Source organism: Gekko japonicus, unplaced genomic scaffold (genome assembly GCF_001447785.1).
Source record: "Gekko japonicus isolate JY-2015 unplaced genomic scaffold, Gekko_japonicus_V1.1 scaffold1239, whole genome shotgun sequence".
NCBI lineage: Eukaryota > Metazoa > Chordata > Lepidosauria > Squamata > Gekkonidae > Gekko > Gekko japonicus.
Window position 1 is genome coordinate 414820 of NW_015172594.1, and position 21820 is coordinate 436639.

Consider the following 21820-nt stretch of genomic DNA (forward strand, 5'->3'; position numbering starts at 1 on the left):
TGCCCTTTCCAAAAGAGGCAGAAGTCGCCGTCACATCTGAGGTGGAGGCAACATTCCATTTAGATAGTGGCTCAAATAATACAACTTGGCAACTACGTAAGCTATTGTATTCTACAGTGGCTGCTGTGTTGCCTAGAGGGTTAAGAATCAAGATGAAAATGCAGGAGCTGAATGAGTGCATTGTATACAGCTGAGAGACAATTAAAAAAAATGCATTCCACACGTTTCAAAAGATGATGTCTTATTGGGCCAGATACATTGGCTGGTTCTCGAGAATCACAAAAGTCTTTTCCAGGCTGGAATGGAAACAGAAAGCTAAACCTGGATATCATTGCAAGCAAGAAGGCCAGGTTTGTGCTTGTGGGAGACCACATGTTGGTGAGGCCCAGTGCAATATGGTAGCTAAGAGTAAGCTAAAGTTCAGGAAGTCTCCAGGTTGACTCTTCCCTGTTCCGTGAACTCACTAGTGTTACTATCCTAAGCGGTGTTACACCCTTGATGTTAATGGGCTTAGAAGGGTGTAGTTTCTGCTCCCCTCCCCTCTGCAATCTAGAAATGATAATACTGACCTACTTTGAGGAAGGGTGTGAAGATCACGCTCCAGAAGTGTCTTATATATGCTATTGATATGTCTTGCATTTGATTGTTTTTATGCATTTCTATTTATGTCTGGGGAAATTGTGCACCATTACTATATTGGTTAACCAGTTCTCTCCCCCCCCTCCCCAGGTTAATAACTTTATTAGGCAAAGAAACTGCTATATTGTAGCCGCATTAAATTAGCAGTACAGCTTAACAGAAATGTTTTACTGTGTGTTAACGGTTAACCAGTTCTGATGGGCCAATACAAAAACGATTACATTCCAGAAGGGTCTTATATGTGCTGTTGTTATGTCTCGCATGTAGTTATTTTTATGCTTTTCCATTTCTGTCTGGAAAGACTGTGCACCAGTCCTATGTTGGTTAACCAGTTCTGATGGGCCATTGCAAGTAACACTGTCTCGGATGTTGTTGCTTATCCTTCACATATTCTTGAGTTTTAAAAACATGTCTGTGTGCTCCATTGTGAGTATCCACAACAGCTCATGCAGTCATGTATTGTATTAGGGCTGATTCAGGCATTAGTGTTGGTGTCTCTTATCTGATAGGCTCGTTGCTGGTGTGCTGTTGAGTAATCAAAAGTGTAGAAATGCCATTTTCAGAGCCAGCTGACATTTAGCTAGCAACAGAGCTTCAAAATGGCTGCCGGATGGGCATGGCCCACAGTAGGCATTACATATTGTCATGAGTAAGTACCTGTTAAGTGTGGGTAAAGTCCTGTTGAAAACTTGAGTGGGGGAAGATCTTGCATAAAGCAACCCAAATTGTGCTTTCGAGCAAGGGAAACCTTTATTTTTAAATAAGATGACAGTACCTTCTTAAAGGAATAGAATTTTTGAGTCAGCTTATTCTCCCAGTCAGTATCCAAATGTAGATTGCTATGTGGAGGGTATCTAATAATAAATTAGTAAGATTCCACTCACTGGGGCACTTTCTTGCCTGTGTGAATATTAAAAAAAAAACAATAATCTGAGTTTTACAGTAATTCTCCAGGGCAGTTTCCTTGCAGAAATTAGTAACTTCCTTTGATAGTTGCATCATTTAAGCAATGCTGTGAAATTTCAAATTCAGAGTCATGCTGTACCACCTGAAACATAGGAATATCTTGTTTATGACGATCTTTTAAAAGAAGTGGCTGAACAAATGCACCCTCCTCCAGCAATCTAGAAAGTAAGATTTTTTTTGGGGGGGGGAACTATGAGATTTTGGAAGAATTTAAAGGAAGCCTGCCTGTTCATTTTATTGTAACATCAGATTACTTCTACAGACTTTATCTGAAAGCCTATGAAATATTTAATTTGAGGAGTAAGTGTTTAATGAAATCTGTTTGGGCTTCCTTAGCTAATTGCAGGGTTTGTTTTTGTTTTCTGCACAGAGGGTGGATTTCTTGGTGTTCCTGAGCTGTTTCCCTGCTTTCTTGGCCTCAAGAAGATCTGAAGTATTACACTTGGAGATATAAGTGGATTTGTTTGGCAGAAGGCAAATTAAAAACAAAAAGCTAGAATAATAACATTAAGTGTTCCTATACCTCTACTAGGAGAACTGATGAATGCTTTTATGAATAGTTTGTATTGCACATCAAGAGCTGGACCTAGAGCGGAGAGGCAATGTTTAATTGCTCTTGAAGTAGGTGGCTGGACTTGGACATTTGCAAGCAAACCGTTGGGAATTGGGAACTTGTTGAAAGTCTTCCAACACAAGACCTCAGAAATTCACATTAACACCAAGGCAGGAAATATGCCGACTCAGCCTCTCTTAGCATATATGGATGGGCCAGATGGTATAGCCTGTACTGTTGGCTCACGTATGGAGAACAACGATGCCACTATGCTGATAAAAGGGACCAACACGATCTCTTACAAACACTTGCAGGAAAAGTTCTTGATGCAGGGCGAAGGGTGCACGCCTATGGATTGCATGTTTTGCGACCAAACCTTCAAGCACCCCGAGGATCTCGGCAAGCACGTCTTAACGCAGCACAGGCCAACCCTTTGTGAACCGGCGGTCCTGCGCGTCGAAGCGGAATACCTCAGCCATCTTGACAGAGGACAAGCGAAAACGGACTCGCCGTCATCGGATGTCAACCAAAAAGATGACCAGGGCTTCAGCTGTGAAGTCTGTGGGCAGATGTTTGAGGAGGTGTTTGATGTCGAGGCCCACATGAGGAAGCATAAAGACTCCTTCACTTACTGGTGCAGCGTGTGCGGAAGGAGATTTAAAGAGCCTTGGTTCCTCAAGAATCACATGAGAACGCACACCGGGAAGCCCGGCTCTCGAAGCAAGACCGCGCAAGGTTCCGAGAGCCCGGTCACCATAAACGAAGTCGTACAAGACCAAGTATCCGAAAGCATTACGTCTCCCTATAAAATCTGCATGGTTTGTGGCTTCCTATTTCAAAACAAGGAGACTCTCATTGAGCACAGTAAAGTTCATACCAAAGATTCCTCAGCCAGCGGTGATGGCTCACAGGCTGATGGAGGTGGCCAAGGAAGTCGATCACCCAGAGAAGAGTTCCTGCAGTTCTTAAACTTAAAACCACGTTTGCCTTCAAGCAACAGCAAACTAGAAAAACCTGGGAAATGTATCGCAGAATTGGATCCATTCAGTACATATCAGGCATGGCAATTGGCCACCAAAGGCAAAATAGCGATTGGCCACGGACAAATAAAAGAACCGGGGCAAGAAGGAAGTACAGACAATGACGAGTCATCTTCTGATAAAGAAGAGCTTGGGGAAATCTGGCATGCAAGCAAAGCAAGCCAGGCTGAAAGTGCGGGGAGGACGAAGACAAGCAGAAGTGGAAGTTACGCAGGGCTTGGGAATGTGCCACAAGACAAATTCAAATATCCTGGCAGCGAAGTGCCTTCTGTAGACATGGATCCTAAACTGTCCCAGAACAAAGACAAGCCCACACATTGTGCGCAGTGTGGCAAAGTATTTCGAACATACCACCAGCTAGTCCTTCACTCGAGAGTACACAAGAGAGACCGAAGGAATGACCCGGAAACCGGTTCCGCCGAAGCGAAGCAACCAAGACCGTGTCTCGCAGATGTGGTGCCTCTGGATGAGAACGGAGTAGCCGAGCGGGCAGAGGGTGGCTCCGAAGACGGCTCTGAGGATGGACTAGCAGAGGCTTTAGGTGAGTACTACTAAGATCTATTCACCAGTGGGTTTGTTGAGAAGCACATTATGCTAAGACGACTGGGTTGGATCCAGCCAGCTTTTTTTTACTCTGTGTCTCAGCCCATTCCCATCCTTGATACAGTCTCTGTCCCACATGGCTTTTGTTCTGGCTGGTCTCGTGACCCTAAAGATAGTTTGGGCAGTGGGGTGGGGGGGGACGACCCTTTCCGTCCTTTTTCACCAGTGGAAAAACTGGTCTGAAAACTGCAGCTTAACTGTGGTTTCCCTTGCTGTGCCAACGTAGATGTTGAGGCTTCTTCCGGGCAAAATGCCTCCCTTGCTCCCCAGGGCGCCGGCTGGTTGTCTTGTGGAGGGTGGGAGAGTGAAGCTGAGGGGACCGGCATTTGTTGAAGCCAGCCAGGATGTGAATGTCCATTTGCAGTCTGAATCCCAGCTTCACAAACTTACTTGTACATAAAATAAACAGTGGCTTTGTTTTACGTCTGAACTCTGCGTCTGCGTGTGTGTGATAAGGGGAGAGCGGATACCTGGCATTCTTGTCCCTGCGCATCATTTCAACATCTTTTAAAAGGCATGGCATAATTTCTCCCTTGTATCTGCATGTAAGGGAAGGATGCTTGCATCATCTCCAACACAGACACAGAACGTACAGCATGTTCAGGGATGCATTATTGCACTGTTTCCAGCAACCTGCCATTTCGGCTGGTGCTGTGGAGCAAGAGGCATCGTGTTGGTGTTTGTGGCTTTGCAACAAAATTGTTTCTCTCTCAGCTGGTGGTAGTTCTGCTAAGCCTGCCATAAGCAATGGTGCGAGCATCAGGTGTATCGGAAGTTATAAATACAGAAACTTGCCACCTCAGCTGCGGCTATCTTGTAGTTATGATGAATTTTAAGAAGGCCAAACTTCTGCATTTGGGAAAAAATTATGTAACCTCCAGTTGGTGTGTCTTCTGCCCAAGTCTCCACCCCCCCCCCACAATTGCTGATTACAGCCTTCCCTCCTGGTAAACAGACTGAGGATTAGTTTCCTCTGCGGTGCAGCTGGTAACAACCTGAAATGCCCTGGCTGAGCAAAATGCTGTGCTTGCTACCCTCTAGTGGCAAATCTTGGCATTTACACGTAAGTGAAAGGGAAAACATTTCTTTGTTCCCTCAAGTTTTTGGCTGGCTCGAACAGTGGCAGCTAGCAGGGTAGCGGGTCCCTTTTCTGCCAATCGGCAGAAGAAATAAAAAGTGAATGCAAAGTGCATCTGCTAGAAACCGTATTCTGAACTGAAGTTATATGCACTGAACTAACTTTAACAAATTAATGTGAATTGCTGCACTGGCTGACTAAGCAGAATAAGACCAGATACTAGGAGAAGAGCCTAATTCTGCAGAACCACAAAATAAATTTATTGATTTATCATCTGTTTTTCATGCTGAGACTCAAGGCATATTACATAATTATGAAACAGGGCAATAAGGATCCATATAGTACGTACAATGCAATAAGACTAGACTGCACAATTAAGGGACAATGAAATAAAAAGGGTATAATTAAATATCAATGAGGAGGCAAAAGAGAGCTGCCTAAAAATTTTACAGGCAGATTAAGAATTGCTAACCTGTTACCTTTGTCAGAAAGTGCCCTCCTGCACAGTTCTTTTTTTTTTTTTGCCACTCCCCCCGTTTCCTTTATAAGAAAGCCCAGAGGTGTGGGGGCTTTCTCAACTTTGTCAGGCAGGCCATTTGACCAGGTGGGAGCCACAGCAGAGGCCCAGGCAGCTGTCGCTCTTACCCCTGTGCAGGGCCGCACATTCAGAAGGCCTTGCTCAGATGAGCAGAGTTGTCTTGTCAGAGTTCAGAGAGGCAGTCCTGGAGATATGTGGGTCCTAAGCCATGAATGGCACTAGTCAATAACCAGCACCTTGCATTCAATCCAGTGATCAATATAGCAATGGTAGACTAGGTGTAATATGAACACTTCTTCTAGCTCCTGATAGTAAACGATCTGTGGCTTTCTATACTAGCTGGAGTTGTCTTCCAGAACAGGCTCATGCAGAGCACGTTACAACAGTCTAGCCTCGAGGTTACTGTGGTATGAATCATGATGGCCAGACCAGCCGGGTCAAGGTTGGGAGCCGTCCTCTGGATTAAGACGAAAGAGAGCATTTCTTTGCAGCTGCAGCAACATGCTTCTCCAGCGGTAATGCTGGGTCCAGTATAACCCCCAGACTCTTAACGGAAACACTGGCAGGGGTCAGCTCAAATGCGGGACGCAGAGTGCCGTCTGAGGCTCTCTCCCCCCCACCCCGCACCAGACCACATTAGTTCCCTCCTCTTTAGCAGAGTTCAGCTACAGCCGTAAAAGGACTCCCACAGAAACAGGAAGGCACCGCTCCTTGTGCTGCTAGAAAAGCAAAAGACACAGCAGTAGCCCCACATAGCCTAGGTCACACCGTGCCCACCCAGCCTAGGTACTAGCACACTAGCTCACTGGCCAGTGTGAAGGCCTCTGCTACATTTATGCACCCCTGATTATTGTTCACTGGGCTTTATTGAGATTCCATTAACCTGCTCCAGTGTTTGTTCATGGGTAAAGATAACCTCTGCACATGGGAGAGCCTTCCCTTCCCATGTACCTTTGAAAGGGGCAGGGAAAAGCTGGGCATAGGAGTCTTTCTAGGGAGGGACTTGTCTGCAGAGTTCCACAAAGACAAGAATGAGGCTGAGGCAAGGAGGCAGCTGGCGGGTTCCTGCCCCCTGGATTGGTACTAAGGACGGTGGTGGGCCGGAGGTGGTTGGGGATGTCTGAGCCTGGGTGTTAGGGATGCCAGCCTCAGGTGGGACCTGGGAATCCCCCAGAATTACACCTCCTCTTCAGACTGCAGACATCAGTTCCCCTGGGAAAAAGGGACGCTTTGGAGAGGGGATTCTATGGCATTGTTCCCCACTGGGTTCCCTGTCCTCCCCAGGCTCCATCCCCAAATCTCCAGGAGTTTCCCAGCCTGGATCTGGCAACTCTATCCCCTCATCCTGTGCCAGTGGCCGGGGGTGGGGGGGACGGACACCTGGCAACCCTATTGGTGGTGGTGGAAAGTGCCATCAAGTTGCAGCTGGCAGGGTTTTTGGGGCAAGAGGCTAACAGAAGTGGTGTGCCATCATGGCCTCTGCATAGCCACCTTGGGATTTCTTGGTGGCCTCTCCTCCAAACACTAACCGGGGCCGACTCTACTTAGTTTCTGAGATCTGACAGGATCAGGCTAGCCCGGACCATCCTTAAATTCAAAGGGGAGAAAGACTTTGGGTCCTCTTCAGGATCCGACTCTTCAGGAGAAAAGGGGGATATAAAAATGAAGTATAGCTGAAGTAGAGCCACAGTAGACTTATGGACAGCTAAACACCCTCTGGTAGTGAATGTTTGTCTTCCCCAAATTTATATTCTCTTGCTTCACAGAAAATCATGCATCAGATAGGGTGAACTGTTTTTTTCCCACATTCAAACAACTTTTTTAAAAAGGGAGAGGAATATTTCTGTTCCAAAATGGTGATTTACATAGTATAAGGAAACTAAATATGTAGGTATCTCACACCCACATTGCATTTATTAACTGCCTTAAATATTGTAAACACCCCTTTTTGTAAATGAAGGAAAATATTTGCCTTTGGGATGGTTAATGACTCATTACACAAAGGCAAGGGGGGGTGAATCTTGTACTTTGTCCAGTGTGTTGTATTACACCTGGAGCATGTAGAAGCCTAGTTTTTCATTTTGCATTGTCCATAATTCTATTGTCAAAGCTTATTTATTTAAAATATTTGTTGTCACAGCTAGGAATTAATGTCCCGCCTCCACCCACGTAAACAGTTCCACCTAAAACGCTGCCCAGTACATATCTGCTGTAGGATCTGTCTTTCCGGGATAAGCTGGATAAAAATAGGTGATATCTGTGGGCAAACCATCCCCAAACACTTATAATTTTATCTTAGCAGATCTGCAGTGATATGTAATGTATAGAGTGTGAGAGTGTATTTAGTGAGGGTTCTTTAGCCATAGTACAATACCGTAGGCCACCTTGAAATAAGCGGAAAGGCGGGATATAAATGTTTAAATATATTGTGCCTAGGGTTGCCGGCTCCAGGTTGGGAAAGTCTTGGAGGTTTTGGGGGTGGAGCCTAGGGAGCATGGAGTTTGGGGAGGGTACTCAATAGAGATGTGATGCCATACGAAAAAAGCCATTTTCTCCAGGGAAGAAACACCTTCCAAAAGAGCCATCCCCCCCCCCGGGGAACTGATCTGTATAGCCTGGAGGTAGGGTTGTCAGGTCCCCCCTGGCCGCCGGCGGGGGACGGGGGCTAGAGTTGCCAGATCCAGGTTAGGAAACTCCTGGAGACTTGAGGAGTGAACCTGGGGAGGACAGGGACACCAGTGGGGTACAGTGCCACAGAGTCCACCCCCCCAAAGCATCCATTTTCTCCAGGGGAACTGATCTCTATACTCTGGAGATGAGCTGTAATTCCAGGGAATCCCCAGGTCCCACCTGGAGGCTGGCAACCCTAATTGTTCCAATATGCGTGCTAAACATGCACAGATCTTGCATTCATGCTTGTACATCATAATGTTTTGTGTGTGTGTTTTTCTTTCTTACCCATTTCAAGATAAAAACGGCGATAGCATGGAAAGAGCAAAAGTTAAAGTATGCGTGCTAAACATGCACAGATCTTGTATTCATGTTTGTACATCATAATGTTTTGTGTGTGTTTTTTTCTTCTTACCCATTTCAAGATAAAAATGGCGATAGCATGGAAAGAGCAAAAGTTAAAAACCTCGGGGCCTCCAGAGAATGCAGCTACTGCGGGAAGTATTTCCGCTCAAACTATTACCTCAACATTCATCTCAGAACTCACACAGGTAAGGAAAACCAAGCTGGCTTTAACAGTTGAGAGTCCGAATGCCACTGTGAAGCGAGTAAGCTTGCTTGGCGAGCTGTTGTGCGTTCAGGAAATAGCTGGTTGCATGTTGAGGAGACGTGATGGTCCTCTCTCAGTAGCTGTGATAGATCGATAAGGTTAGGGATGTCAGTCCCCTGGTGGGGGTGGGAGCTCGCTGATTTTGGGGGCTCCTGCTGGCCAGCTAGCCAGTGGGGGAAGCCCCGCCCCCAACAGCAACCACCCATGGCCACCCCTATCCCTTCCCCTCATGAGAGATTTAAAGGGCCATCCATGTGGCCCGTCGATCAGCTGGAGGGCCCTTCAAATCTTGCAGGAGGGGAGGGAGGGGCCAGCCGCTGGCCACACTCCAAGCGGCGAATCTGCCACTTGGAGTTCAGGCGCACATGACCCCCCACTCTCAGAAAGCATTTGAAAGTACCCTTGGCGTTCAGGCCCCCGCTTTTAAATGGTTCCCTTTAAATGGTTCTTGCAAGCTGGCATCAAGGGCACCTTCCGTGGGGCTGCACCCCCAATGTGATGACATCATCACATTGCGGACATCCCCACCCCCTCCAGGAGAGCCCCCCAAAGTCCCCTGCCAGGGAGTGGGGCAGGGCCTGGCAACCCTGCATAAGGTGACAGTTGACTACACTGTTGCTAACCTCAAGTGCTCAGACTTGCAATACAGCTCTTTGGAAAACATGAAATGATGTTAGAATTAAGTGATGAATACTGTGAAGTTAAAGGCAATCTTGAATCTCTTCCCAAGCTTCTGGAATGCTTGACCAGTCTGTTTTAGCACTAGTTTAGTGTTTGAAAGTTGGCATACATGAGAGAGGCCATTGCACATTAGATTTGATGCCAGAGTTCAGGGCGTTTGCCCTGTGGGCAAATGGCTCTAAGATGTTTAGCCCGTGGAAGAAGGCGGCAGCCGTTGAGTTGCTTTGCCACTTTCTGTGTCTTACTAGGCCTTGAAGGTCTTGGATGCCCTCAAAGCCGGTTTATGAGTGTGCGGAGAAACCCCTTGGCGTGTGTCGTCTTACTTTGCTCTGCGGCTGGAAACATACCTCAGTGCAGTTTGTGAGGCCTGCTCACACAAGTCTTGGAGTTTGTCTGGTAACAGGGAGGCTCTGGGCTGGGAGTGAGAAGAGGAAGAGCCAAAAGAGTAGGATTTCAGAACGTTTAGTATTCCTGTAAAAAGGGGAAATGGTCGTTCTGACTCCCGATTCACAACTCTTCCAGGTGAAAAACCATACAAATGTGAATTTTGTGAGTATGCAGCAGCCCAGAAGACATCTCTGCGGTATCACTTGGAGAGACATCACAAGGACAAGAATGCAGATGTGGCGGCCGATGTGAAAAACGACCATAAAGATTTGTTACCTACTCAGGAGATGGGCTTCGTACCAATCCCCAGTGGTGCTTCAGAAACCAAAAATCTGAAAAGGCTCCTTGAAGATGCCAAAGATGCTAGAGGAAGCCCACCTGCAAAGCAGCAGAAGGAGACCCTTCCTTCCTTCCAGAGCGCATCGAACAGTGTAACTCAGGACACAAGCAATGGTGCAGGCCGTAGTGGCTTAAAAGAGGGTGCACCTGTGCCCTGCCTTGAAAAGCCGATATCTGAAGAGAAAACAGTGGAGCCTCAGGCGAGTAGTTACGTGACTGATAGGCCTGAGACAAGGAGCTCTGCATTGCAAGACAGCGTGCTTTATGCTAGTGCTCCGAAAAGTAGAACAAGCATGGGTCTTCTGAGAGATGGCACCGAAGACTCGAAATGCAAACTTGTAGCTCAAGAGAAGCCGTTAAATTTATCCGCTGGATCGTCCCAAGATGCTTCAGTGATCTCTCTCTGTCGAGGATCTTTAGCAAGCAGCACCTGCCCTTTTTGTACTTACCGGACGTTATATCCAGAGGTCCTGATAATGCATCAGCGGCTGACGCACAAATATAACCCTGAGACTTCTAATAAAAATGGTGTCCGGAACAGGGCGGCTATTAAGGCTAGACGCACCGGATGCCCGCCTTTTCTTTTGGGCAAAGATGTGCTCCCCCTGCCTGTTCACCCTGTGAAAACCAAGGCTTCCCTGCCTGCCCAGTCAAAGTCGTCACATGTGGAAAAGGTTAAACAGTGTCCCGCCATGCAGAGCAAAGCACCCGTTCTTTCAGGGCTCGGCTCCAGTAACTCAGCACCGAATAACTTGAAATCGTGCAAACTGCAGGCGGTTGGTGTTTCGGTAAATAGCTTCAGACATCATGAAATGCACCCTGGTCCTAACAGTGTCACGGTACAGGATAGAGGTAGAAAGCTGGACTCTAAAGCAAGATGCTTGGCTTCTCAGTTAAGCGTAGCGAGTACTAACATCAATGGCTCTCTTGAGTCTTCCGTGAATGAAATGTCCTGGCCGAGTAGTCGTGGAATAGAGTTTCTCAGTAACAGACCCAAAGGGAATACAAACTTGGAGTTCGATGGACCCTCCTCTAAAAGAGCAAGACCTAATCTCTTGGCTCCGGAACAAATGGACTCTGCCCTGTATCGGAAAGGAAACGATTCGGGCAGGATTCATATAGCAGGCAGATACGCAAACCTGCTACCTCAGGAATGTGCACACACCAAACCCGCACCCTCTTTCCTGCCTGCCAAGCAAGGGCTCATGAGCGCTGAAGTAGATGCTATAAATCCTGTGACTATCCTTAAGCCATACGAAACTTATGGTCCTGGCCCATATTACAGTTCCTGTGTATCAAGCAGCGGCCATCTTCCTAGCTCTTCGAAAGAAGGTAAGCTCTTTGTAGCTTTAATAACTCTATAGGAAAACATTCTTTAAAACAATAGTATTTTCTGGTTTTACAAGTGAAATGGCGTTGGGGTAGGCCCTTGCACTGGTTACTGGAGACACAATCAGTATTCCTCCAGCCTTTCACTTAAGAACGTAATAAGAGTCCTGCAGGATCACACCAGTAGTCCATCTGGTCCAGCATCCTGTCTCACACAGTGGCCAACCAGTTCCTCTGGAGGGCCAACAACAGGGCGTATAGAGGCCGAGGCCTTCCCCTGATGTTGCCTCCTGGCTCTGGGATTCAGAGGTTTCATGCCTCTGAATGTGGAGGTTCCCCTCAGTCACCATGGCCAGTAGCCACTGATAGACCCACCCTCCGTGAATCTATTTAATATCCTTTTAAAGCTGTTTATTCCTCTGGCAGCAAATTCCACAGTTTAATCACTCTGCATAAAGAAATATCTCCCTTTTGTCCATCCTGAACCTACTGCCTGTCAGCTTCATTGGATGCCCTTGGGTTCTGGTATTTCGGGAGAGGGAGAAAAAAAAAATCTTTTTGTCATCTCTCTACACCCCACTTAATCCTCAGTAAATTTTCAGGTGTCCTGGATAGTGACCCCAGGTCTTCTCTGTCCCTTACTAAATCCTATACTAGGCCTGTTTCATTCCTCTTGAAATGCTGAAGTGCATCATTGGATCCACCCCATTATCTTTTAATCTTTGCAAAGCAGAAATGGAAACAGAGGCAGAGCTACTACATTGATTCACTGCAGGGATTTCTTTTTAATGCACCGAGCAAATGTTTGTATACTGCTTTAACCTTCCAAGATTCATGAAACAGACCTAGATTGAGGATGGACAAAAGGAAACATTACCCAGTGAGTGATTAAAATGTAGGATTCCTTGTCAGAGGATGCAGTGATGGCCATAAACGTAGAAGGATAAGTCCATCAGAGGCTCCTAGCCATGGTAAAGGGAACCTCCACATTCGAACGCAGTCAACCTCTGAAACCCAGAGCTAGGAGGCAGCACCAGGGGAAGGCCTTGGCCTCTGTGCCCTGTTGTTGGTCCTCCAGGGTAACTGATTGGCCCACTGCTTGAGAAGGGATGCTGGACTAGATGAACCACTGGCATGTTCCAGCAAGGATGATATGTTTTTAAGTCCTTGCGTCCGTGGGAAAGCACCGTTGGATCCACCCCAACCATTTTGCTGCCACTTAGACTTTTTCCTTAACAGTTAGATACATCATCGTTTTCAGTGTCATAAGTGAAAATCCAGCTCCCAGATACTAGAGCACTCACGGTCTTCAGACTTTGTATCTCCTAGTTAAATCCTTACATCACCTAACAACAAAGAACTGGTATCCTGTCACGGACCAGTTGCACAGTATACAGGCAGTGCTGTTTTACTATGTTCTTATCCTGTCCTTTCAGAAAGCTCTTTGTGGGGATCCCGTTCATCTCCCACGGAGGCAGCCTAGATGCAGAATCAGATAGGCACGTGTGCTTAGCCAGGCTCTGATCATTTCCCCACCTGCTTGGCTTGGCGCTGCAGTGTCATGGGGTCCCACACTGCCCGTTGGGAATAAAAACGATTAGGGAGAGGTCCCTCATCCCTGGCTCAGCTTTTCTGCTTTTTCGAGGGCCTAGGGCCAGCAGGGGGCTTGGTGCTGTGCTGCACTGAGCAGGGGGTTGGCCTGGATGGCCTGTTCCAACTCTATGATTTCCATGGCACAACAGCTAACTGCAGCTGTCTCCTGGGATCTGTCCTCTGTGTCTCTCATGCGGTCACTTCCATGTTTAGCTGGCCTTGGGAAGTTGTGTGTGTTGTATGGGTGCATAGTTAAGAGAAGGAAAGGTTTCAGGTGAGTAGCCATGTTGGTCTACAGTAGAAGAGCAAGAGTGGAGTCCAGTAGCACTGGTGACTCACCACACCTCAAAAAGGATATTATAGCATTGGAAAAAGTGCAGAAAAGGGCAACTAGAATGATAAAAGGGTTGGAACACTTTCCCTGTGAAGAAAGGTTAGAGCGCTTGGGGCTCTTTAGCTTGGAGAAATGACGGCTGAGGGGTGACATGATCGAGGTTTACAAAATTATGCATGGGACAGAGCAGGTAGAGAAAGAAGTACTTTTCTCCCTTTCTCACAATACAAGAACTCGTGGGCACTCCATGAAATTGCTGAGCAGTTGGGTTAGAACGGATAAAAGGAAGTACTTCTTCACCCAAAGAGTGATTAACACATGGAATTCACTGCCATAGGAGTTGGTGGCGGCTACAAGCATGGACAGCTTAAAGAGGGAATTCGATAAGCATATGGAGCAGAAGTCCACCAGTGGCTATTAGCCATAAGTTATAGATAGGAACTCTCAGGCTGGGACAAGTGATGCTCTGTATTCTTGGTGCTTGGGGAGGGGGTCAACATTGGGAGGGCTTCTAATGTCCTGGCCCCACTGGTGGACCTCCTGATGGCACCTGGTATTTCTGGCCACTGTGTGATACAGAGCGTTGGACTGGATGGGCCTTTGGCCTGATCCAACATTGTTTTCTCTTATGTTCTTATATAAAGACCAACAAGAGTTCCAGAGTATAAGTGCACGCTCTCACTCTCTCTCTCTGTATATATATTTCAGCACATTATCTACCAGTAGATACTCCCAGAAAACCTAGGGTAAACTTAAATTTTCATACAATTTTTGTACACCCACATGACAACTCATATTGACACATGTTTGCAATAACCTTACAATTTTAACCAGATTCTATAATCATTTCTAAACGGAAGAACTTCATTGTGTCTCAGAAATCCAATAACTGGCTTCCAGATTTCATCATAATCATAGGGTGAAATAGACAACTGGGAACCAACAAAGAAAGAATTGTTTACTTGTTTTCCCTGTGATATAAACATCCCAAATTTTGCCAAACCAGGCATCTACGGAAGGCCCCTTTGGGGTTTTCCAATAGGCTGTGATAAGCTTTTGAGAGTCAAAGCTCTCTTGTGTTGGGAAGGAATAGCCCTCCATAGCCTTGCAATTTACATAACATTAGGAGATCAGAGAAAAGCGGCATGCGGTCCTAACAAAGTGTTTCCACGGGTTGGTCCTGTGGCATTTGCACCCCTGGCTTGGTTTCTGCCAGAACAGAAACTCGCTGGAGGCCTGTCCTAGAGTTAGTTCTTGTGTCACAGGAGTGATCAAGTGTCTGCTGTTCCATGGCTCCATGCTGTGTTCCTCCCAGTGACCTAGGAATGCAGAAAACACCTAGGTGGGGCAGGATCATGTAAGAACTGCCGTGCTCATGTTGTACTCACCTGAGTCTGCCCTTCTGCTTGACTTTGGCATTCATGTATACTGGAGTGTGATGCAAATGCCTTTGTTTCGTTTCTTTTTTATGGTGTAAATATAGATTGCAGATTGTGAGGCAAATAAAAGTTGGGACAAAACATCTGCCCGAGACAATTTTTTGCCTCCGGCCCAGGCTTGGGCTCGATGGCTGCTTGCACCAGTCCCATATCTTCTAGGATTAGGGTTGCAAATCCCAGTGGGAATTGAGGGGGGGGTCTGAAGATTTGGGGGGGACAGGGCCTCAGTGGGGTATAAAATTCTGAGGCTGGGCATAAAATTAACAAATTGTCTCTCTCCTGGAAATGAAAGTTGTGGATAGCCATGAGCATAGATAGCTTTAAAAGGGGGTTAGACAGATTCATGGAGGATAGGCCTGTCAGTGGCTACTAGCCACGGTGAGTAAAGGGAACATCCACAGACAGAGGCAGTAAACTTCTGAATGCTAGATCTAAAAGGTAGCAGCACCAGGGGAACGCCGTGAACTGTATGCCCTTGTTTGTTTGGCCCTCCAGGGTGACCGGCCCTCCAGGGCGACCGGTGTGGCCGCTGTGTGAAACAGAATGCTGGACTAGATGGACTGCCGGTCTGATCCGGCAGGGCCGTGAAGCACATGGAGCTGTAAAAGGGAAAATAAGCCTTAAGCTTTCGTACCATGATCTTCTGGAAAGCGTAGATTCCATGAGATCATTATTCTGTGGGACCCGGTCTGCGTGTTTCTTTGGGGCAGACGGTGTATGTTCTCATCTGAAGGCATGTTCTGATTTGTGATAGTTCACCATGTTATGCTTCTAAACGTTTGTTGATAAGATGTTTCACCGCTCTGTTGCAAGTAATCTTTTACGTCGATGCAAGAGGAGGCACATTCTGAGCTTGAGCAATGGTGGGCAAAAGTCCCTGAATCACTTCCAGGACTTTGTTAGGATAAGCGTTGTGATTGTTGCAAGTATTCTTCATAATGTCTCCCAATGATTGCTTTTTCCCCGTCTAGGAAAAAGGCCAGTGTCCTATCAACACTTTTCCACCATCATGCTACAAAAGCGAAGTTATGAGAGCCTTCTTGGTAATGCACATTATCGGCCGAATGACAAGAAAACATGATTTGGCTTGAATGAATGGTAAGCTACATTTTAAAAAAGACCCAATAAATAAAATCCTTGACTGTTGATTTTGGCAAATCCAGCATAAGGAGTATAAAGACATGTCATGTTACTTGTTGATTATCTACTAAACCTCTTTATTCTGGAAGAATAAAGAGGCATTATATACTTACCAGTGGTCAGAATTATAAAAAAACTATGTTCGTAGGATGCAGCTAAGCAGACTGCAAGTTTGTTAACCCCTTGAAGTGTACAGTTTGCTGCTTTTAGGCAAACATGGATCTGCACTCCTAAAAACTTTGATTGGGCTCCTAGCAAACAAATGGCTTTAGAATAAAGTTTGAGTCCAGTGGCACCTTTAAGACCAGCAAAGTTTAATTCTGGGTATAAGCTTTCATGTGCATGCACACAAAAGCTTATACAGTGAAGAAACGTGCATGCACACAGAAGCTTATACAGTGAAGAAGCATGCATGCACACAAAAGCTTATACAGTGAAGAAACGTGCATGCACACAGAAGCTTATACAGTGAAGAAGCATGCATGCACACAAAAGCTTATACAGTGAAGAAACGTGCATGCACACAGAAGCTTATACAGTGAAGAAGCATGCATGCACACAAAAGCTTATACAGTGAAGAAACGTGCATGCACACAGAAGCTTATACAGTGAAGAAGCATGCATGCACACAAAAGCTTATACAGTGAAGAAGCGTGCATGCACACAAAAGCTTATACCCAGAATTAAACTTTGCTGGTCTGATAAATTTCAGGTGCTAACAAAACATCTAGATTTAGTATCTCTAAAATAACATTATGTACCATTTTCCAGTATTTTTGCATTTTACTACAATTCCACCACAGTAGTAACTTTGCTGGTCTTAAAGGTGCCCCTGGACTCAGACTTTGTTCCGTTGCTTCAGATCAACAGGAGCTACCCACCTAAATGTCTTTAGAGTTCTGGCCTTGCCCTGTAGTGCTGTCTACCTTGACTTGTCCCTTACACCTTAAACATTGTCAGTGATTTGTCACTGATATCTATCAGAAGGTATAAAGATGCTTTATACTTGGAAGTTTTTTCAGGACCTGGTTCCTTATCTAATTAGCTAACTCTGCTTTCCTTTTGCCTTGTTTGACTGTGTAACATAAGCATGTCTTGTGTTCAAGCTATATGGGATTGGTTTTGTGGTTAAAGCTGCAACTTGGAACTTGGGACCTTGGAGCTGTAGGGGGGAAAATGCAAGTCTGTATTCTCTATCTTGGAATCATCAGCTGCCATTGGTGGGGTGGTGAGACACTCTTGGGGGACGACGCGGTAGCTCTGATTAAATATGCCTGTGACTCGTAGGAGAGAAATCAACTGTGGGGTGCTGTTTTAGGGAGAGGCCTTGTGGCTCGTAATGTATCGGTTGGCCCTCAAGAGTATAGCTCGAGCCAGTGCAGTTTATTATTTATTTAATTAATTGATGAATTAATACCCCGCCCTCCTCGCCGAGGCGGCTTACATAAAAGCAAATACATAAATAACAAATTACCATAAAAACATCTAAAAACAGTTCATTATAAAAACAGTACAGTATTATAAAGTGCTAGCAGTGTTGGTTTAAGTTCATAGCGATGGCAGTACCATAGGAGTGCATGCAGTAGATTATCTAGATGTTCAGCTCACTGATCTTTCCCAGATATAATTCTTTGCTTAGTTTGTAGCTCCCCTTTCTCACGGAGACTCCAGGCCCTGTGCCAGATAAACTAGGGCCTGTCTCCACAGCCCCAATCCCCACTCACCCATGAAGCTCATTCAGTGACTTGAGGTCAGTCATCCTCTCTCTGCCCAAGCTACTTTGCAGGGTTGTTGCCAGGACAAAATGAGGGGCAGGCCTAAGTCGGCATAAGCTTTTTGAAGGAAGGGTAGGATAGAAACGTAAAAGCAGACTTCTAGAAAATAGAACTGGTGCATGGCTTTTTCCCTCCTATTTTCTGCCACATTTTTATCTCGCCCTTGAACATGTGAAGCTGCCTTCTACTGAATCAGACCCCTGGGACTCCATCAGAGTCAGTACTGTCTACTCAGACTGGCAGCAGCTCTCCAGGGTCTCAGGTGGAGGTCTTTCAAATGACCTACTACGTCTTCCTGTTCACTGGAGATGCCGGGGATCGACCCTGTGACCTTCTGCATGCCAAGCTTATGCTCTGTCCCTAAGCCCCAGCCTTTCCCCCTTCTTCCAAGGAGACCCCGGCCACTTACATGGTCCTTCCTTTCCTGTGACGTAGACTAGGCCAAGAGAGAGTGCTGGAGCAAAAACCATATAATGAGCTTTATGGCTGAATACTGTTTAGCATGAGTTGTCTATGAAAGTATTCTTACAGTGCAATCCTAAGAGTCACACCCTTTTAAGTCCATTGATACCAGTGGGCTTAGAATGGTGCTAGTCTGTTTAGGATTGTATTGTAGCAGACTCTACAGAAACATCAAAAAAAAATCTTTTATTAATCTGAGCTGTTCCACGCAGCTGTTAAAATTCATTGCCTTCTTGGTTGTGTGTTCCAGATAAACGGCTGCAACTTTGGAGTTCTTCTCAGTGCAGTCCTGGAGGAGAATCGGCGGCGAAAGCTACAGAATTAAACTGTGATTGTACTATGTATAGAGAGAAAAACACTACAGTGCTGTAATGGAAGGCGTGATCCCATTTGTACCATGTGGATGTAAACATGGCTGTCTGGAATTGTGTCAGAGAACTGGAAAATGGGTGTATCAATTCTGCTGATCTTAAATAATATTTTTCTTAGAATGATCATAGACCAAATATTCAGCATAAACTATATTTTTGCATAACTTGAGTGCTGCTGAGGAGAGATCCACTTTTTTTTGGGGGGGGAAGCTGTGTGTAACCTTTGCACCTCAGGTAAATTTGCATTGAGTCTCTCTGGTTTCCATACTGGGAGGCATTTTTAAAAATAAAGGGTAACTGTCAGATTTTGCTTTGTGCTTTAAACTATGTATATTTTTAAACAGTTTCCAGATCAATTATGTACTTTACGTTCACCTTATGCACAGTTACAGTACTCCAGAGCAGGTCAGGGATGTTGACACCAAATAAGGACGATACGCTCTTGTTTTACTTCCTCAAACTGATGTTGATTCCTGAATAATCCGCTCTCAAAATGAAGTTCAGAGTGCTTTTCTGTAAACTGGGAAGGAGGATCTCCCCCCCCCCTCCAACTTTTGCCATCTGGTCTCAGTCCTTTCCTTACAGTGTGAGCTTTGAGGGTGTTCAGTTGAATGCTCTCTAGCCTCTAGGTGTTCTGGAGAGTTTCACATGGCACACATTTAATTTGTCACCTCTCCCTAAATATTCAGCTACCTGCACATGGCCCACAAGTGTCCTAAAGCTTATACTGGAATGTTCAGTGAAAGTTCCTGCTCTACTGAACCTTGTTGATAGGGGAACCCGTAAATATCCGGCAAGCAAACTAAGGGCACAACCCATTCCCCTTTGCAAGTTGCCCAAAGGGTCATGCAGCCACCATCTCTGTTCCTTCCCCAAGCCTGAGTGTGTTTAGCACTGGGCATACGACCACGCCTTCAGTGGGAGGCACGTGGCCCAACAAACTCCATTCCTCCTCAATGTAGGCCGCTCATCAGAGCATTCCCATTGGCAGGTCAGCAATCAGGACGCTTCAGTTTTGTATCAGCCCAGACTACTGGCTGGACAGGTGGGAGGGTCTCATGGTTTCCTGATGAGAATCCCATCCCGCACATCTGGGTTTGTGAGCTGCACATATAATAAGGGGATAGGTCCTGCCCCAGATGATTTTGATACCTTTATCAAATATCAGTTACTTGTCAGAGGGGAAAAAATAACCCTGCTGCGTGTGACTGAATATTGAATAGGAGACTTGACCCCTCCCAGCCATACTGTTGTGTTTTGAACAACTTGTGTGTGGAAGCTCCTAATGACAACTTAAAAGAAGTATTGGGGGGGGGGGGAGAGATTTTGACTTCCACGTGTCCCAGGACAAAACGGTCTAAAAAAATATATATATTTTGCACTGTTTCTTTCCTTTGTATCAGTTGTAAAATAGCAAAGCATAGATGTCCCTGGAGGTTTGTCCTCTCCCCCCCCCCAAGTATGCAATGTGGAGACATTTTAAAACGTTATGTCTCACTTCCTGTGTATTAAGGAATATATAATTTGATGTCTCTATAAAACTGGCAATGTCATGAAGTGCTGCGTATCAGGAAATTGTACACAGTTTCCCCCCTTTCCTGTTCATAAGCTGAGCCATATGTACATAAAAATCTAGATGTGTTTTCCTAGTTTTGCACTTTTTGTAGCCTATTTTTCAAAGATGAATTCTCATGGAAGATGGTTAAATCTATTTTTGCCGATCCTTTGAGGCTTACGTCGAATGTGTTCTGTAACTTGCCTGTTCTGTTCCTTTTGAAAGTAACGTCTAAAAAAAATAATAAAAATAAAAGACCAGGGTCTGTGTTTAATTAACATCACCAAACCAGTTTTTTAAAACAATCTCCTGTTTGTGTTGGTGCCGTTTTTTCAGAAGCTTTTGGGTGGGTTTTTTTCCCTGGGAAAGGAGCAAAGAAGAATACAGTCTGTGGCTTCCGAACATGACTTTGGGACTCTTCTTCCAACTCCTGTTTGGTGTGTGGCGAGAGCCAGTCTGGCAGCAGTTCCTTCTTGCCCTGTAAAAGTAAACGCCCAAAGCTCAGGCTCCTTGTCGTGCCAGCATTACACCAGATTCCTAGGGGGGTGATGCGGTGGGACTGGAGGAGCTATAGCACGGGCTCCCCTTGTGCAGCCCAACATTTCTGATGTTGCTTTCACAGTGCAAGAGGCAGCAAATCCCACACTGTGCGGGTAACACGCAAAGGGGCCCTTGCCTCCAGCCCCGTGGCCCATTCCACCTGGACATTTCTGCATGGGATTGCTCTGGCAGTCCAGCGAAAGAGAATGGGGGATTTGCTGGGGGAATGCTTTGAAGGTTGCACCCTTGGTCTCCAGGGTAGGTTTTGCCCATCAGTATTAACTATGGGATACTACTGGTCCCCCCCCCCCCTTATTTCCACTGGCAATAAGTATACCGGTACAAGTTGTTGCTTTGTTATATTTATTTCCTTCCACTTTGATTTATTTTAATTGTGAAACCTTTAAGTTGTCAAGCTGTAGACACCATACAAGTCATTTAATTTATGATGTGTTTTCAGTTTAGCGGAATACTGTTATTACATGTGGATGTAAATATAGACTTGGTGTTTTTTGCAAATACCCTTGTTGTCCTTGTGTTATTTTTTTTTTAAATCTTCTGAAGATGTTTAAATATACTTTCTGCTTTTTTGGGTGTGCTTTGATGATGCTGGTGTAATTTTTTATTTTATTTTTTGTCTAAATGCTGGTTGGATGCCGTTTCAAGGATTCAATCAGCATCCTGAAAGTTGGTTTTGGAAGGGTGTAGTCTGTCAGAGGGAAGATGCATGGAGGGACAGGGCTCAAAGGACTAATTTTCCAGAAGGCTCATAGTTTGAGGACCTGCTTAGGAATGATGGAAATTGTTTATATTAGCTGTTCATGACCCACCGCACTTTGGAGCATGTGTTTTTTTGAACAAAACAAGTGCTTAAAACCCCATATCTTTAATAGGTGCCTTCCTTCCGTTTAAAATCCTAAGACTTCAGGAAGAGAGGTGTCCGTTCATTCAGTCCCCCCCCCCAAATAAGGGGTAACAAATAAATCCCCATCTTCAACAGGTGTCAAACATGTGGCCCGGGGGCCGGATCAAACTCTTCTGCTGCTGTTTCCAGTTCTGTTGCCACTGCATCATCGTAGGTTTGCAGCTTACAGATTTACACCTGAACAGCATACTCAGGATTGCAACAGCACAGACATTTTGATGCAATAATTCAGAGCAAGAGGGGTCAGTTATCA

General features: G+C 45.6%; 1 protein-coding gene across 1 annotated transcript; it reads left to right on the forward strand.

Moving 5' to 3' along the window:
* The first annotated feature begins 2330 nt into the window (after positions 1-2330).
* On the forward strand, positions 2331-20976 carry ZNF217 (zinc finger protein 217). Its single transcript, XM_015421548.1, has 5 exons — positions 2331-3739; positions 8513-8638; positions 9901-11436; positions 15771-15897; positions 18427-20976. Exons 1-4 carry the CDS (start codon positions 2338-2340, stop codon positions 15878-15880), a joined length of 3174 nt encoding a protein of 1057 aa, XP_015277034.1. The 5' UTR covers positions 2331-2337; the 3' UTR covers positions 15881-15897; positions 18427-20976.
* The last annotated feature ends 844 nt before the right edge of the window (positions 20977-21820 follow it).

Coding starts and splice junctions, on each gene's coding strand:
- ZNF217 (XM_015421548.1), top strand. CDS start 2,338: ATGCCGACTCAGCCTCTCTTAGCATATATGGATGGGCCAGATGGTATA. Junction 8,639..9,900: donor TCATCTCAGAACTCACACAG/GTAAGGAAAACC, acceptor CAACTCTTCCAG/GTGAAAAACCATACAAATGT. Junction 11,437..15,770: donor TCCTAGCTCTTCGAAAGAAG/GTAAGCTCTTTG, acceptor TTCCCCGTCTAG/GAAAAAGGCCAGTGTCCTAT.